The 18,321-nt window shown below is 37.1% G+C and overlaps 2 protein-coding genes across 5 annotated transcripts; both read right to left on the bottom strand.

Moving 5' to 3' along the window:
- Positions 1-48: 48 nt before the first annotated feature.
- LOC140880970 (auxin response factor 4) lies at positions 49-4,770 on the bottom strand. 4 transcript variants are annotated; one of them, XM_073285889.1, is made up of 12 exons: positions 3,975-4,770; positions 3,804-3,860; positions 3,466-3,651; positions 3,291-3,375; positions 3,134-3,224; positions 2,635-2,799; positions 2,421-2,540; positions 2,253-2,328; positions 2,007-2,169; positions 1,159-1,904; positions 891-1,081; positions 49-617 (listed from the first exon to the last, which is right to left on the bottom strand). In XM_073285889.1, the coding sequence occupies exons 1-12, from the start codon at positions 4,353-4,355 to the stop codon at positions 446-448; spliced, it is 2,433 nt and encodes an 810-aa protein (XP_073141990.1). In that variant the 5' UTR covers positions 4,356-4,770; the 3' UTR covers positions 49-445. The 4 variants fall into 4 exon arrangements, with proteins under 4 accessions (XP_073141990.1, XP_073141991.1, XP_073141993.1 ...); XM_073285890.1 differs by having other exon boundaries at positions 2,100-2,169; positions 2,253-2,331; XM_073285892.1 differs by having other exon boundaries at positions 49-603; positions 2,253-2,331.
- Positions 4,771-11,513: 6,743 nt separating this feature from the next.
- On the bottom strand, positions 11,514-14,930 carry LOC140878529 (uncharacterized). The gene is made up of 5 exons (XM_073282128.1): positions 13,829-14,930; positions 13,275-13,684; positions 12,173-12,650; positions 11,697-12,025; positions 11,514-11,573 (listed from the first exon to the last, which is right to left on the bottom strand). Exons 1-5 carry the CDS (start codon positions 14,928-14,930, stop codon positions 11,514-11,516), a joined length of 2,379 nt encoding a protein of 792 aa, XP_073138229.1.
- Positions 14,931-18,321: the final 3,391 nt, after the last annotated feature.

Raw genomic sequence — 18,321 nt, forward strand, 5'->3', positions numbered from 1 at the left:
ATATTCACTCTGTAAATCGGAAAAAAAAGAGACTAAAAACACCAATCAAAACAAAATGAAGGATATCAAATCATCGTCGCAGAAGATGTAAACAAAAGACATGCGTACGATTTGAACAAACCATGCCGCTTCTATCCCTTCCGAATCAACGAGAATACACATAATTTACAATTGAAAAACCTATCTATAATTGTCATTCTTGGCATGACATCTTAAGGCAGCTGCTGGTTCTCATTTTTCTGACTCCAAGATTACAAACAATTCAATAATCGAAACATTTCAACAGAAACCACCTTAGTAACCCCAACAATTATAAGATTCTGATGATAATTAAAGTTCACATGACGATAACACAGGCTCGTAGTCGATGACGGATTGGACATGGGAAAGCTTACTCAGCAGCATGTAAAAGTACAGCAGACATTGTATCTCAATAACCCATAATTCACATCTCAACAAGAGTTGCCGGAGAATCCAGCTGGCCCCCAGAAGCATCTGTCATGTGTGGTGCTTCTTCCAAACAGCTTTGAGTGTCATCACTGTTTATTCCAATGCTCAGTTTCTCCACTTCCTCTCGTGTGTATATGTGGATCTTTGAAACAACTTCAACAAATTCACTGCAGTGTAAGTCGAATATCCTACCAAAGTTAACATTTGAAAGGAACATACACAATAAAAAAGATGTCATGTTTGAATGGCAAAATATGATCGGAACGAGGCTTTTTGGCCTCGGTGACACCAATTTTCTACTGCTTGACTACTCAAAAAGTAATTAGCAGTGATGAGGAAGATAAAATTCTTGTTTCTTCTTATGATCCCACAGGCTTCATTGGCACAGAAGCTCTGGTCTAAAAGTGGAAAAGAGTTCATTTCGAATGTTTGAAACTTACTGCCATGGATCATCACCAACAACCATCATATCATTCTCGCTGTCGGTGTACAAAATACGCCATCCATTATTGGGATCACGTAAGAGTCCTTCCATGCTAAACAATCTTTCAAGTTCTGTCAACAGATCATCATAACCTTGTAGTCTTGCGAGATCGATGGCTCTCCCCACCAAGCTACCTTGCTTGTGAACCTATATGTATAAAAAATTAGCCGTAGATTCGCAAAACCAGTACTGTGCTTATTTGTATGTCGTTCGTTCAGTTTTACCTTTGTGCAACTCCTCTTACTTGGTCCTTGGGAATTAGCTGAAATATGATCTTCAGTCAATGAAAACCCGAAAAGTTTACATATGGGGACCTTATCCTTCAATTTATTTTCATCATTAGCGTTTTTTAGGTGCAGTATTGAAGTGGGGGGTGCTGATATCACCTCTGCTGCCCTCCGCTCATTTGAGAGAAATGGCACATTTCCATCTCTTGAAGTTCCACTTAAAATAGACGTCGGGTTTAATGGGCGATCTCCAGTCTGAATATTGGAAAAATTGGAAAGCATAAGAGGGCCTTGTCTGGCTCTGTAGACGCCCTTTTGCGGAAACAGCATGCGTCTAGAACCTTCAGAAGCTAGAGGATAAAAACAAGGTCGAGGCCTTTGATGATCGTCGAAAATATTGCCACCCAGTTCAGGCTTTGACCAAGCACCGAGGTTTGTATCGTTTCTCCCAGCTATAGATCTCAGTGAGCAAATTTCTTGACCTTGCAAGACCTCAGGAGACCAATTGGATTGCAGAAAGCCCGTGAAAGAGGAAGGAGCCTGATTTCCGACAAAGTCGGTGTAACAAGTTTTTTCAATCCTGTTTGGAATGGGATTTGTTGCCGCCGAATGAGACACAAAATCTAGCTGGTGGTTAATCCTGTCGCTTCTATAAACGGGTGATACTAAATTTACATTTTCTTGACCTTGCAAGACCTTAGAGGATCTTATAGACTCCCCAAAGTCAAAACGAGCACCCCCGCCTGCATTAAAGAAAAACCAGCATTCGTTCATGAAGTTGGATAAAGCCAAATGAGAGTTGATAACGCAGTTGAAAAGCCAAAAACAAACTGAAAGCTATATACCAACTATCGGGCTCCCAACTTGGGTAGCCAGTAGGCTTGACCTCAGTTTCTTGATTCTTGGGGAGGATTGGATGCTCAGAGGTGCAAAATTACCTGGGAATTCAATGTCCCATGGAGAAACTCGTTCTTGATGATTACTCACAATATTGTCGTCCCAACGAACCTATAAGTTATGCGGCAGTAGAAATCATGTCATGTAAATGGAAAATTGACAATGGTTTTGTTAAGTAAAATTGTATAGCATACCGTCAAGCTTCTCCATTTCGAGTTTGGCCATCTATAGGGATCCATGTCGCTGACTCCAGTCACCACTCCACTGAACCTGCTGGATCAAAGATGCTTCTTCTAAGTACATACATAGGAATGCACCAAAAAGACAGAACATCTCAGGTATTAATCTGCATTCTAAGGGACCTTCTTTCTGGAGAATCATCCAAGTCAAATTTCATTTTGAATCTCATTCCGATGGGTATCTGGCCTCTGGTACACTTCACATATTTTTCATGGGGAATGATGAAGTCAGCATGGCTCGCCCTGCGTCATGCGTAACATAATCCATCACAACCACAAGGAATAACGTGAAGATGCAACCGATCTGAGAAAGTAATATATTTGCGTGTTATAGTACCTAGGACTGTAGAAAACATGAAATGTGGTATTGCTTGATAATGCATTGGCTACTGAAGAAAGGACATTGGGATAGGAATTCTGGTTTTTAATGATGGAATCAGGAAGGCCGTTTCTTGGTCGAGCGGCTCTTCTAATCCCCAATCTCAAGTCTCCATCTTCTCCCCTACATGGTCACATAAGATGCATTAGAGGACTAATTAACCTAAGACTGCTTATTTCCACTAATCTGAATTCAACAGAAAAAGTTAGGTTAATGCCTTAATAAAGATGGCTAGGAGAATTTGTTTAGGGTGCCAATGGACTATTAAGCAAAATCATTGAGAATGAAGTGTTTATTTTCCAAGAATCAGAACTTTCATTTAATTTCTTCAATTAATCTTGCTTTTTCAAAAAATACAGGACCAAGGAGTTCAGATCATCAAGGTTTCTGGCAGCAGCACGTCATATGTATCGTGAATATGCGGCTCCAGAAACCCCATGGTTTGATGAAAATGTACCTCAGAAACAATACTGCATCTCCTGATACAAGATTCTTTTGGCTGACAAAAATACTCCACCCTGTTGTGAGCAAATGCCGCCTCGGCTGGCCTGCGATTTAAAATCAATTTGTCAAAATTTTCTACATCAGACCATAGATAGAACTGAAACTCATACCTCTGTAAATGTGTCTGAACTTCCATTCCACTCCGTGAAGATCTTTGGCTACGAGTTCTTGAGAGGGCCTTTGCTCTTTATAATCCTACAACACACACAAAAATCAGTCGAATCTTGGCAAACACAAAGAAAACATGTTAAGAGCATTCTTGTCAGGCCAAAAACTTTGTAGTACCAGAGGGGGAAAGCAATCTTCAGCAGCTCTACGAGGAACCGAAAACCCTCCGTGTGTGCTGGTATCAGAAGCAGTAAGAGTTTTGCAGAACATGTGGGACGTCAACTTTAAGGGTGAAGCTCCATTCTCATCCCCTTCAACTCCTGCGTTTTCTTTCTCCTTTCCTTCCAATTTTAGGCCTGCCAGCTAAACGAACACCATGACAGTATCAAGAATTGAAATTGAGCTTTAACCAAACTTAGTTTATAGCAGGAAGTAATCATGAATGAAGAAACAATGGTCACTGGTAATAGGAAACAAGAAACAATAAAAGTTGTTTAATTACCAATTATCCATACCTCTTGTAGAGGAAGCAGAGTCAGCTGAGTGTAGACCTCATCATTTTCTTTGTTAGCCTACTCAAGACAAAAACAAAAAAGGAAAAGGCAAACTCAATACAATTAATGAAAGAAATCACTGTATAGCTAGAGTGAAAGCTTCTATGTTCAAAAAGAATCTGAACTACTTACGAGTAGCCGAACATCCACAACCCGGCAAAAGATCTGCGGAGGGAGATCAAAAGTGGGCAGTTCCAATGGCGGAAAAGGTAAAGCAGAAGCAGCCTGTTCCATATGGCCTTGAGCAAAATACACCACCACACTCCCTTTCTCAGGCAAACTGGTGAGTGGGCCTGCGCAGGCATGCCACAACTCTGCGTACAGTGATGATTTAGGAGATTCTGAACTCGGAAAACCGGAACCTGATGCAGCATTCGAAGAACAAGATGAAGTTGAAGTAGACAAACATCGTCGAACACAACTACCAAATCCTCCAGTATCACATTTTCCTCCATTTTCGTCGCATGTATTCTTCTCCATCTCACTCAAAGCATGGTTCAGATCAATCTCCATCCCTTCCCCCAAGAATTTCACCTTTTCCTCGCTTTGATCAGAAACCCAAGCTCACACACACACACACACACACTAAAAGAAGAAATAGACAGATATACTGAAGCTGCGGTGTGAGTGATCAAGTCCCTTTTTTGAGATAGTTTATGGGGTTCCCACAAAGCCTCGAACTGGTAAACAAATACAGGTTGCGCCTTTAAAGCAGAAAGGAAAAAAGAACCAAGAAATGGTTTAGTTGCAGGAGCTAGCAGGCAGCGTAAAAGATGAAAATACATGAAGAAATGGCATCAAACAGTAGCAGGAAATTCAAAGTATGATTCCTCCTCCCCCATTGGCAGTTGTGAGAGAAGGGAGCAGTTTCAGCAGACATGGACGCTTGCTCGGGAAGCACAGAGGCAAAAGGCAAAATAAGCCAATATGGTGGCGCCCCTTTGTGAAAAAACTGTTGTAATAAGCCCAGACATTAATATTTCTTTATGATTATTATTATTATTATTATTATTTTTATATATAGATTAATAAAATAATTTTCATTATTTCGATTTGATTTGTTTGTTTAAATTTTGTAAAAATATATATATGTTATAGTCGTTTGGATTTATGAAAATTGCATGATTGTTTTAAAACTCTTTATTACATAATTTAATTATGTTTTACAAAAGGGGAAAAAAGGAAAATAAACTGTTTGAAGTGGAGAGGACAAGCTGAGACAGTACAGAACCCACAGCCATTGGGTAAACCCCACTCGTCTCTTTGTTTGTTTTGCAATTTGCCTTACCTTTTTATAGTATTATTATTTTTTATTATTCTTCTTGTATTTTGGGGAGGGGAAAAAAAAGAAAGCAATATTCAAATAAATATTTCTTTCGATTAATAATTATAATTTTTAAATTAAGGTCACCCACCCACCAAGACAAGGAGAATTCAGTTTTTCCATTCAATGCAAATAAATTTCACTTCACCTTCGTGATTAAATGAAAAATTATAAGTATTTTATATTTGTGTTACAAAATTTTGCCATAGTCTATGGTGTATACTATGATGTATGCAACATAGTTTTTGGATCGAGGTATGGCTCAACTGATCCAATGGTTGTGGCTTGTTTATGTTCGGTAAAGCATGGTTTCATCCCTATTCTATTCATGTATATGATTCATTAAGTTTACATTTAAGTAATATTTGCAACATTTAAAGAAGTGATTTTCGGCTGTTATTTGCAATTTTTTACAAATGAATACTGAACCATTTTTTTATATGTTACAAAGACTTCCTTACTGTGAATATTTTTAAGCTTATTTACTTTTGTTTCTTATTCAATTTTGTAAATAAAAAAAATGTTTGTCTATATTAGATTATTTAGTATGTGTCTTGTGAAACAGTCTCATTAAGCTATATCCATTAGAAGCATGAATCCGATTCATATCTACAATTAATGGAAAATAATATTTTTGGCATAAAGATAATATTTTTTAAATGTGTGGAGTCGAATAAAAGCTTTGTCTCACAAAATTGACTCGTAATACCGTTTCACGAGAGTTTTATGTAGATTAGTTGGCATATGGATCAAATAAATTTTATAGAGATGATAATGAGTGATTGAGTTGAGATATGTTCAAAAAGTGTTCGAGTATTATCAATGTTTCGATTTGAAAATCATATAAATTTTTTTATGATGATAGAACACTTATAAGTAGCTGTTACTTTTAGATATATATTGTGTAAAATCTTCAAACTAACAAAATAGCTTACAAACTATGTTTAACAGACAAATAACACTAAATAAAACATATGTGACAAGTGACAAGTTCATCAAATAAAACATTTATATGAAAAATCGAATTCAAGGTTGATATCATTTGTCCATTTATTTTAAGGAATCAAATTAAGCATTATCCATTTGAGTTGGATGATAGTGATTATTATGTTGCAAATTAATCATGTCTCCAAAAAGTAATGGAAACAATAACTAAAGCAAAGGTGATTTTATTTAATATAAGTCTGAGACTATCAGGTTAACAATAATTACACCACAGTCCGTGGAAATGGCATTTACGACCCACCAACACACAAAATAAAAATAAAATCAATATATCAAGAAATATATTATTACTTAATAATTGTTAGATTATTATTATATATCAAAATAATTTGACATATAATAACAATAATCAATACTTCATTATTTTTATTATCCTATCCCTTAATAATAATAAAAATAATAATAATTATTATTATTATTATTAACATATGAATTTTTGGTAGGGCCAACCCGCTCTTAATACGTCTCGATCTCTGAAACGTATACTATTTAGCCTAAAAATTCTGGAAAAGAATTGGGCTTAAAGTTGGGATACAATAACAAGAATGCCACTGAGACGGAGCCCCCACTTTTAGCGGAACTGTCCACCTTTAATCTCTCTCGCACGAGTATTTCAAAAGCCTGTTATTTGCAGACGCCACCCACACAATTTTTTATTTATTTCAGATGTGACGTTTCTTAGTTTCGAATCTTTATATGTAACCCTTTTTATTTTTATTTTTTTCTAATATTTTCAATATATATATATAAAAAGATATTAAACCAACATTAAAATGAAAATATGATCGAGAAAAAATGTCGTGTTTGAGTCGATGAAATAGGCCATGTTTTTAAAATCGGATCGGATCGACCGAAAATCGGTCACTGGTCCAATTCGAATTGTTCTTAAAAATCATTTTTTACGGTCAGAATCGGTCGAACCGATCAAAAAACCGACCCAGAACCGGTTCAACCGGTTTTTCGAATTTTTTTTATTTTTTAAAATATTTTTTTTAATTTTAAAACCTTAATTTAATATTTTAATATATATATATATATACAAGATTATTTGAAATTTGTACTTCATTAAAACTATTATTATTTTAGTAGTACTAGAGTTTTTTTAATTAATTAATCTATTTTTAAAATATATATAACTAAAATTAATATTTTGAATATATTTATATAATTATTTAGTTTTCAAACTATGATAAATCTATATATTTTCTATTTATATACGTCTTTTAGGTTTTAAAAAATATATTATATTATATAAATAATTTTTCGGTCCGATCGGTTGGACATTTTTTTAAGGTAAACTGGTTCGATCACCGATCCAGTAATGAAAACATTGGAAAATATTTTAATGACTAGTTAGCATAATTTGTAGTATATTGTGTTTTTTAGATTGAAATCTACAATTATTATTTTTTAGTGACCACCAGGTTGAAACTCTTAAATGAAAATTGTTAATTGATTGTATTAACAATATTTTTATTTTATATTTTTACTATTAAATATCTTTTCTTATATATAAAGAATCTGTCCTTTAAATACCATCTTTTTTCTATTCAAATTGCTCATATGTGATATAGATATTACACATTTGTTTTTTTTTTTTTTAATTTCGATATTTCAAATTGTAGTTTAATCACTCGATGATTTTTACAATTATGATATTACTCTTATTTAAATATAAATCAAATTAATTACAAAAATATTATACAAGTGCATCAATACACTAGTTATAATAATCTTTCTCGAGTGTGTGCAATAGTTTTTACTTTTAGGAAGGAAGTAGTATTTGAAAATAAAAGGTTAAACTGAAAATCAGAAGTAGACGATGTAACGCCCTCAACCGATGAAGATGTTACAAAACTAACATAACCTTACAATAACGCGAAAAAGAAATTTTTTTTTTTTTTTGAAAGATGTATGCATACATCAAACCTTACTTAAAACATTTCAGAATAGTTACAAACCAAATCCAAACCTTAAAATTTATAAAACTTGTTTACAACCTTAAAATACATCATAAAGTTGCAAATAGCTCAAGACATACCATATCACACTCAACACATAACACATTCATGCATCGCCCGCCGGTCCGACTCCTTGCTCTTCTTCATGTTCGACATTAAACTCGTCGACATATGCATAAATGTCATCCTCATTACCTGCACCATTCAAGTATAGTGAGTCTAAAGACTCAGCAAGTATATGCAGTAAAAATCGTGAGATTTCAAATATCATTTAAACGTAACATAACATAACATAAACTCATCATTTGGTGACGAATTATGCGAAATTGTGGCAACCGTCATAATGGGCACATTCATCCTTTTCTTGTTGATCAACAAGCATATGGCACTAAGCCTCATAACATTCGTTCTTTGGAAAGGCCCTCTCCGGAGCTCATCCCGGAGCACCAGTCCCGTGTACTTATCTGTCTCATGAGCCATGTTTGGAAAGGCCCTCTCCGGAGCCCAAACCGGAGCACCAATCCCGTGTTTGCCACCACAAAGACACATAAGACATCAAAATCTTTTCATGCATCAACATATCATATCATGATTCATCTTAACATCATTCATCATATCATTTCATTCATTATGAAACATCATTGTTTCATCGTAAATTCCATCATAACTTTCATTTCATGAACATAAAACTTTACTCCATTACTTCATGCATGTCATAGATGATAAAAATCATACTTTCATATTGAACATAAGTTTCATGAATGAAACTTAGATATTTACATGCATCACATAGCGTAATCGATCCACGTAAGTCGTTCTTGTCGTTCTTGACTTAAAACTTGAAACTTTTTGCATAGAAACTCTTAAATATATTTTATAAGCCTTTGAAGATCATAATCATGAATTTAGGACCCTAAAATAACATAAAAAAATCATGAATTTCGAGTGAAAGGCGCGGCCGCTCAACTTCTAGGCGCGGGCGCGCCTGACCTGCGCAAATGGTTCATCTTGCTCGCTCCGAAACTCTATTTTTAAGTTAGAATTTGAAAGAGTGATAAACATGAAAGTTGTAGCTCTGGATCTTTTCTTTCTAATGCCGAAAACCGCACCTCAATTGGAGTTTGCAGTAAAAATTTATGCTCATTCTCCCCAAATATGTCACTGCCGGGAAATCAAAACACTCTACACACTTTGGGGTGATTTTGACCAATCTTCCAAAATTATTTTGACAAAAATCAAAACATGAAAGTTGTAGATAAATAAGCTAGCTTTCAAATAGAATTGGCCTCATATCATTTGGATTACTACCCTAATTGTTATCCTCAAAATCATAACAAGTATAGGTAATCCGGTGCCACCAAACACAATTTCAACACTTCAAACTTCAAACATAAACTTCTTTTAATCAAAATCCTAACTACATAAATCATCAAAGCTCATTTTCTTGTAATTGAACATGGTTTAACTAACTTCAAAACATTAAAATCTTAAAAGAACATGAACCTCTTGAATCAACTCAAGTACTTGACAAGAACAACCTACGCTTCACGATCTCGTAAAATCATAACTTCATGCTCTTGAAATTCATGAAAATCATGCATAAATATCTCAACACACAACAATTCATATCAAAATACATAATAGCTTGAATGGGTTTCAAAATCTTTTAATTTGTACCTGCCTTGAAATGAAGACGAAGTTGATTCGGATTCTTGGCAACGAGCTAACCACACCAAGAACGAGATTTGGAACTTTGGCTTGTGACTTTCTTGAAGAACCGTGAAGGTTCAATAAAGAAACAAGAAGGAGAAGATGATAGAATAGAGAGAAGGGGAAAGAATCGTGTAGAGGATAGGGAAGAAGAGAGAGTCAAGGGAACAAGGGGACATGGGAAGTAATGGGGTGGGGAACCGGGTAGATAGATAGGATAATGATCATTCAATACATAATGTGTGTTCATCTCTAAAATGCAGTCAGTCACCCGTCCCGAATCATCTGATAAAAATACCATCCCCCGACTCATGCATCAAAAACATATCAATATTATACTTAAAACGTTCGTAAAAATACGCTCTATCATCTCGTTCGTAGGTTAGCCTCGTCCCATGATTCCAAAATCAAACTCGACCTAAAACCATTAACTTAATCGAAAGCGTTAAACATAAAATAATTATATCATGAAACCATAATCATTAAATCATAACTTAAACAATTTATGGCATAAAATCATAAAAATTATTTTAAAATCATCGTAAGTGAGTTTAGTGGATTTGGACCTTACAACTCTACCCTCCTTAAAAGAATTTTGTCCTCAAAATTCGACTCACCAAATAATTCTGGGTATCGGCAACACATATCTTGTTCAGTCTCCCAAGTAGCCTCTTCCACTAATTGATTGCGCCATAAGACCTTTACCATCTTGATCTCTTTGTTTCTCAACTTCCGGACTTGTGTATCCAAAATTTGGATAGGTACCTCTTCATATGACAAGTATGGCGTCCACTGAACTGGTTCATGACGAATGACATGGGAAGGATTTGAGATATACTTCCTCAACATCGAGACATGGAAGACGTCGTGTACTCCTTCTAGATTTGGAGGCAATGCTAATCGATAGGCTCTTTCTCCAATCTTGTCTAGGATCTCGAAAGACCCTATATATCTCGGACTCAACTTTCCTTTCTTCCCAAATCTCAAAACTCCTTTCCAAGGTGACACTTTCAAGAACACATGATCACCTACCTGAAACTCCAAGTCTCTACGCCTCTTATCGGCGTAGCTTTTCTGTCGACTCTGTGCTGTCAACATTCTGTCCTTGACTTTTGCTATCATGTCGATTGTCTGTTGCACTATTTCTGGTCCCAATACAGCTTTTTCTCCCACTTCATCCCAATGCAATGGAGTCCTACACTTTCTCCCATACAAAGCCTCATAAGGAGCCATTCCAATAGTAGCTTGATAACTATTGTTATATGTGAACTCCACTAAAGGCAATTTCGATTCCCAATTTCCTCCGAAGTCAATCATGCAAGCCCTAAGTAAATCCTCCAGTATCTGAATCACTCGCTCAGATTGTCCATCTGTTTGTGGATGAAAAGCTGTACTGAAGGCTAACTTTGTCCCCAATCCATGATGTAGACTCTTCCAAAAGTTTGATGTGAACCTGGGATCCCTGTCAGAGACTATCCTTGCTGGAACTCCATGCAATCTAACTACCTCTCGAATATACAACTCTGCATATTGATTCATCAAGAAGTTGTTTCTAACTGGTAAAAAGTGAGCTGACTTCGTCAACCTATCAACTATTATCCATATTGAATTCATTCTTCGTTGTGTAATTGGCAGTCCAATCACAAAGTCCATGGTGACATCTTCCCATTTTCAAGTGGGAATGTGTAATGGTTTCAGAAGTCCTGCTGGCCTTTGATGTTCAACTTTGACCTGTTGACATGTCAAACATTCGCTAACAAACTTAACGATGTCTTTCTTCATACCTGGCCACCAGTATAGTATCTGTAAATCCTTGAACATCTTTGTACTCCCTGGATGAATAGAATATGGTACAGTGTGAGCCTCAGTCATCACATCTTCCCTCAGTGAATCTACTGCTGGTACCCACTTTCGCCCTTTGTGATGCACGATCCCATCCTTCACTGTATACAATGCACCCCCTTTAGCTTCATCTTTAAGTTTCCAAGTTAATAATTGCTGGTCTGAAGCCTGACCTGTTCGAATCTTGTCGAGCAAACTTGGAACCATTGTTAAGGCTGATAGGGCACAAACTTCCATCGGCTCAACTACTTCCAATCTGAGTCGTTCAAAATCTGCAATCAACTCTTGTTGAGTTGTCATTCTGTTCAAGGTTGCAGATTTACGACTCAAAGCATCTGCTACTACATTAGCTTTACCCGGATGGTAGCTAATATTACAGTCATAATCTTTCACCAATTCGAGCCATCTTCTCTGCCTCATGTTCAACTCCTTCTGGGTGAAGAAGTACTTCAAACTCTTATGATCAGTGAAAATCTGACACTTCTCACCATAAAGGTAATGTCTCCACAGTTTGAGTGCGAAGACAACTGCTGCCAATTCAAGGTCATGGGTAGGGTAATTCTTTTCATGAATCTTCAACTGTCGTGAAGCATATGCTATCACCTTTCCATCTTGCATCAAGACAGCCCCTAATCCACTCTTGGAAGCATCTGTATAAATTACGAATCGACCTGTTCCTTCTGGTATGGCTAGTACTGGTGCTGTCATCAACTTTTTCTTTAACACTAAAAAGCTTTTCTCACACTGATTAGACCATTCAAACTTCACACTTTTGCGAGTTAATGATGTTAGTGGCAGCGCTATCTTGGAGAAATCCTGAATGAATCTCCTATAGTAACCCGCTAATCCCAAGAAACTCCGTATCTCTGTAGCATTCTTTGGAGTAACCCAATTTTTAATTGCTTCTATCTTTGCTGAATCAACCTCTATTCCCTTAGCCGAAACTATGTGACCCAAAAATGCAATCTGTTCCAGCCAAAATTCACACTTACTGAACTTAGCAAACAATTGTTTTTCTTTCAGAATCTGCAAGACTGTAGTTAGATGCTGACGATGCTCATCTGAACTACGAGAGTATATCAGTATGTCATCTATGAATACTATGACAAACTGATCTAAGAAAGGCTGAAACACTCTGTTCATAAGATCCATGAATACTGCCGGTGCATTGGTAACTCCAAATGGCATGACTAAAAACTCGTAGTGGCCATAACGAGTCCTAAAAGCCGTCTTATGAATATCTTCATCTTTCACCTTCAATTGGTGATAACCTGATCTCAAATCGATCTTGGAGAATACTACTGCCTCTTGTAACTGGTCAAACAAATCATCAATCCTTGGCAGTGGATATTTGTTCTTCACTGTTACTCGATTCAGCTCTCTATAATCGATGCACAGTCTCATAGACCCATCTTTCTTCTTGACAAACAATACCGGTGCACCCCAAGGCGATATACTCGGTCTAATAAAGCCTTTATTGAGTAGCTCTTGTAGTTGCTCCTTCAATTCTTTCATTTCAGTCGGTGCTAATCTGTATGGTGCTTTGGAAGCTGGTTGGGTTCCGGGCATTAATTCAATCCCAAATTCTACCTCCCTAGCTGGAGGTAATCCTACAATATCATCAGGAAATACTTCTGGGAAATCTCTCACTACCTCGACGTCTTCAAGTTTCGGTCGAGGTAATTCTTGGTTGCAAGTGACACTTGCGAGGAAACCTTCACATCCTTTATTCAACAGTTGCCATGCCTTACCTACTGAAATTAAAAGAGATGAATTATTTTTCGGTGTGGCATGGAATAGAAACGTTTCTCCATCCTTAGTTTTCAAGGAAACCGTCCTCCGTTTACAGTCTATGGTAGCCTCGTAACAAGACAACCAATCCATACCAAATATCACGTCAAAGTCCGACATTTTGAGGATAATAAGATCAGCATACAACTCATGACCTTGCATCTGTATACTGCATCCTCTGATAATCAAATCACTACTCAATTCTTCCCCTGAAGGCAAAGATATACTAAACCCCGAAATTGACTTATCCGGTACCAAACCCGATTTATTAACAAATTCAACAGATATGAATGAATGTGTAGCTCCAGTATCAATTAATATATGAGCAGGAATACTGGAAACATTAATCATACCTGTGACGATGGCTGAGTTTGTGTCCACTTGCTCATGAGTCATGGCAAACACTCGGCCTTTGACCGGTCCTCTTTGTTGGGGACATTCCTTTGCAAAATGTCCTGGTTGTTTGCACAAGTAACATACACCAGTTCCCATCATACATTGGCCTGAATGAAGTTTTCCACATTTTTGACAAGTTGGTGCATTTGCCGGTTTTGGTGCTGGCAGAGCCAACTGTTTTTGCCCTTGAGGTCGAGGCTGTTGTTGTTGGTACGGTCGGTGTTGGGGAGGGGCTTGGTACGGCCTCTTTCTGTTAGAATTTCCTTGTTGGTCTCGACCCTGATAGTTAGATCTCTTTGCCTGTGACTCTTTGATAATATCGTTTCTGTCCTTTTCGGACAGCATGGCCTGATCTACCGCTTCTTTGTAATTTTTCGCTCCACTTAGTCTAACATCCTTTCTGATGAAGGCATTCAACCCTTCTGTAAATTGTTTCAACTCTTCAGCAGGATCACCAGAAATCATCGGTACAAAGTATCTTCCCCTTTCAAACTTCTTTACATACTCCGCAATTGACATGTTTCCTTGACGGATCTCCAAAAACTCTCTAGCCAACCTGTTTCGGGTGCTCACCGTGAAATATTTGCCGTAGAACACATCCTTGAATCCATTCCAAGTAAGGGTGGTTAGGTTCAACGCTGCTTTGGCTCCATTCCACCAAACACGAGCGTCATCACGGAACATATAGGTAGCACATCTCAATCTATCCGCATCCGTGATCTGCATGAATTCAAAAGCAGTCTCCATAGCTTGGAACCATTGTTCCGCAATCAAAGGATCAGTCTCTCCTTTGAACTCAGGTGGTCCCAACTCTAAGAACCTTTTGTAGATAGGGTTTTTATTAGCCGCAGGATGGTTATTTCCGGCATTAGCTGTTTGGGCTTGAAGCAACTGTTGGATTTGAGCTCCCTGAGCACGGCTTTGCTCTTGAAGCAGAGCAGTTAATCCCGCCAAAAACTGGTTGTTTTGATTGTTCTCACTATCTGGCCCGCGATCATTATGGTTGTTGTTAGCGGCATTGGCGTTGGCGTTGGTGTTATTTCCCCTACGTGATGCCATAGTCCTAAAGTCCAATATTATCCACACCGCTCAGTCACGATTCAATACGTAAATATACTTTAACATGTAACATGCATACAATATCTCATCGCATTATCATACACATAATCGAATAAACATCATAACTTACAGACATGAAGACTGAGCGTTGGAGTCGTGGCGAGTATGCATGAATGTTTCAAGAAAACCCAGAGCGAACTGCTCTGATACCAAACTGTAACGCCCTCAACCGATGAAGATGTTACAAAACTAACATAACCTTACAATAACGCGGAAAAGAAATTTTTTTTTTTTGAAAGATGTATGCATACATCAAACCTTACTTAAAACATTTCAGAATAGTTTACAAACCAAATCCAAACCTTAAAATTTATAAAACTTGTTTACAACCTTAAAATACATCATAAAGTTGCAAATAGCTCAAGACATAGCATATCACACTCAACACATAACACATTCATGCATCGCCCGCCGGTCCGACTCCTTGCTCTTCTTCATGTCCGACATTAAACTCGTCGACATATGCATAAATGTCATCCTCATTACCTGCACCATTCAAGTATAGTGAGTCTAAAGACTCAGCAAGTATATGCAGTAAAAATCGTGAGATTTAAAATATCATTTAAACGTAACATAACATAACATAAACTCATCATTTGGTGACGAATTATGCGAAATTGTGGCAACCGTCATAATGGGCACATTCATCCTTTTCTTGTTGATCAACAAGCATATGGCACTAAGCCTCATAACATTCGTTCTTTGGAAAGGCCCTCTCCGGAGCTCATCCCGGAGCACCAGTCCCGTGTACTTATCTATCTCATGAGCCATGTTTGGAAAGGCCCTCTCCGGAGCCCAAACCGGAGCACCAATCCCGTGTTTGCCACCACAAAGACACATAAGACATCAAAATCTTTTCATGCATCAACATATCATATCATGATTCATCTTAACATCATTCATCATATCATTTCATTCATTATGAAACATCATTGTTTCATCGTAAATTCCATCATAACTTTCATTTCATTAACATAAAACTTTACTCCATTACTTCATGCATGTCATAGATGATAAAAATCATACTTTCATATTGAACATAAGTTTCATGAATGAAACTTAGACATTTACATGCATCACATAGCGTAATCGATCCACGTAAGTCGTTCTTGTCGTTCTTGACTTAAAACTTGAAACTTTTTGCATAGAAACTCTTAAATATATTTTATAAGCCTTTGAAGATCATAATCATGAATTTAGGACCCTAAAATAACATAAAAAAATCATGAATTTCGAGTGAAAGGCGCGGCCGCTCAACTTCTAGGCGCGGGCGCGCCTGACCTGCGCAAATGGTTCATCTTGCTCGCTCCGAAACTCTATTTTTAAGTTAGAATTTGAAAGAGTGATAAACATGAAAGTTGTAGCTCTGGATCTTTTCTTTCTAATGCCGAAAACCGCACCTCAATTGGAGTTTGCAGTAAAAATTTATGCTCATTCTCCCCAAATATGTCACTGCCGGGAAATCAAAACACTCTACACACTTTGGGGTGATTTTGACCAATCTTCCAAAATTATTTTGACAAAAATCAAAACATGAAAGTTGTAGATAAATAAGCTAGCTTTCAAATAGAATTGGCCTCATATCATTTGGATTACTACCCTAATTGTTATCCTCAAAATCATAACAAGTATAGGTAATCCGGTGCCACCAAACACAATTTCAACACTTCAAACTTCAAACATAAACTTCTTTTAATCAAAATCCTAACTACATAAATCATCAAAGCTCATTTTCTTGTAATTGAACATGGTTTAACTAACTTCAAAACATTAAAATCTTAAAAGAACATGAACCTCTTGAATCAACTCAAGTACTTGACAAGAACAACCTACGCTTCACGATCTCGTAAAATCATAACTTCATGCTCTTGAAATTCATGAAAATCATGCATAAATATCTCAACACACAACAATTCATATCAAAATACATAATAGCTTGAATGGGTTTCAAAATCTTTTAATTTGTACCTGCCTTGAAATGAAGACGAAGTTGATTCGGATTCTTGGCAACGAGCTAACCACACCAAGAACGAGATTTGGAACTTTGGCTTGTGACTTTCTTGAAGAACCGTGAAGGTTCAATAAAGAAACAAGAAGGAGAAGATGATAGAATGGAGAGAAGGGGAAAGAATCGTGTAGAGGATAGGGAAGAAGAGAGAGTCAAGGGAACAAGGGGACATGGGAAGTAATGGGGTGGGGAACCGGGTAGATAGATAGGATAATGATCATTCAATACATAATGTGTGTTCATCTCTAAAATGCAGTCAGTCACCCGTCCCGAATCATCTGATAAAAATACCATCCCCCGACTCATGCATCAAAAACATATCAATATTATACTTAAAACGTTCGTAAAAATACGCTCTATCATCTCGTTCGTAGGTTAGCCTCGTCCCATGATTCCAAAATCAAACTCGACCTGAAACCATTAACTTAATCGAAAGCGTTAAACATAAAATAATTATATCATGAAACCATAATCATTAAATCATAACTTAAACAATTTATGGCATAAAATCATAAAAATTATTTTAAAATCATCGTAAGTGAGTTTAGTGGATTTGGACCTTACAACTCTACCCTCCTTAAAAGAATTTTGTCCTCAAAATTCGACTCACCAAATAATTCTGGGTATCGGCAACACATATCTTGTTCAGTCTCCCAAGTAGCCTCTTCCACTAATTGATTGCGCCATAAGACCTTTACCATCTTGATCTCTTTGTTTCTCAACTTCCGGACTTGTGTATCCAAAATTTGGATAGGTACCTCTTCATATGACAAGTATGGCGTCCACTGAACTGGTTCATGACGAATGACATGGGAAGGATTTGAGATATACTTCCTCAACATCGAGACATGGAAGACGTCGTGTACTCCTTCTAGATTTGGAGGCAATGCTAATCGATAGGCTCTTTCTCCAATCTTGTCTAGGATCTCGAAAGACCCTATATATCTCGGACTCAACTTTCCTTTCTTCCCAAATCTCAAAACTCCTTTCCAAGGTGACACTTTCAAGAACACATGATCACCTACCTGAAACTCCAAGTCTCTACGCCTCTTATCGGCGTAGCTTTTCTGTCGACTCTGTGCTGTCAACATTCTGTCCTTGACTTTTGCTATCATGTCGATTGTCTGTTGCACTATTTCTGGTCCCAATACAGCTTTTTCTCCCACTTCATCCCAATGCAATGGAGTCCTACACTTTCTCCCATACAAAGCCTCATAAGGAGCCATTCCAATAGTAGCTTGATAACTATTGTTATATGTGAACTCCACTAAAGGCAATTTCGATTCCCAATTTCCTCCGAAGTCAATCATGCAAGCCCTAAGT

The sequence above is a fragment of the Henckelia pumila genome, chromosome 2 (assembly GCF_033568475.1).
Source record: "Henckelia pumila isolate YLH828 chromosome 2, ASM3356847v2, whole genome shotgun sequence".
Lineage (NCBI taxonomy): Eukaryota > Viridiplantae > Streptophyta > Magnoliopsida > Lamiales > Gesneriaceae > Henckelia > Henckelia pumila.

Coding starts and splice junctions, on each gene's coding strand:
- LOC140880970 (XM_073285888.1), bottom strand. CDS start 4,355: ATGGAGATTGATCTGAACCATGCTTTGAGTGAGATGGAGAAGAATACA. Junction 2,170..2,252: donor CGAAATGGAGAAGCTTGACG/GTATGCTATACA, acceptor CATAACTTATAG/GTTCGTTGGGACGACAATAT. Junction 1,082..1,158: donor GTAAGAGGAGTTGCACAAAG/GTAAAACTGAAC, acceptor TTATACATATAG/GTTCACAAGCAAGGTAGCTT.
- LOC140878529 (XM_073282128.1), bottom strand. CDS start 14,930: ATGGCATCACGTAGGGGAAATAACACCAACGCCAACGCCAATGCCGCT. Junction 13,685..13,828: donor AAACTCAGCCATCGTCACAG/GTATGATTAATG, acceptor CTTTGCCTTCAG/GGGAAGAATTGAGTAGTGAT. Junction 11,574..11,696: donor TGATGACTGAGGCTCACACT/GTACCATATTCT, acceptor ACATGTCAACAG/GTCAAAGTTGAACATCAAAG.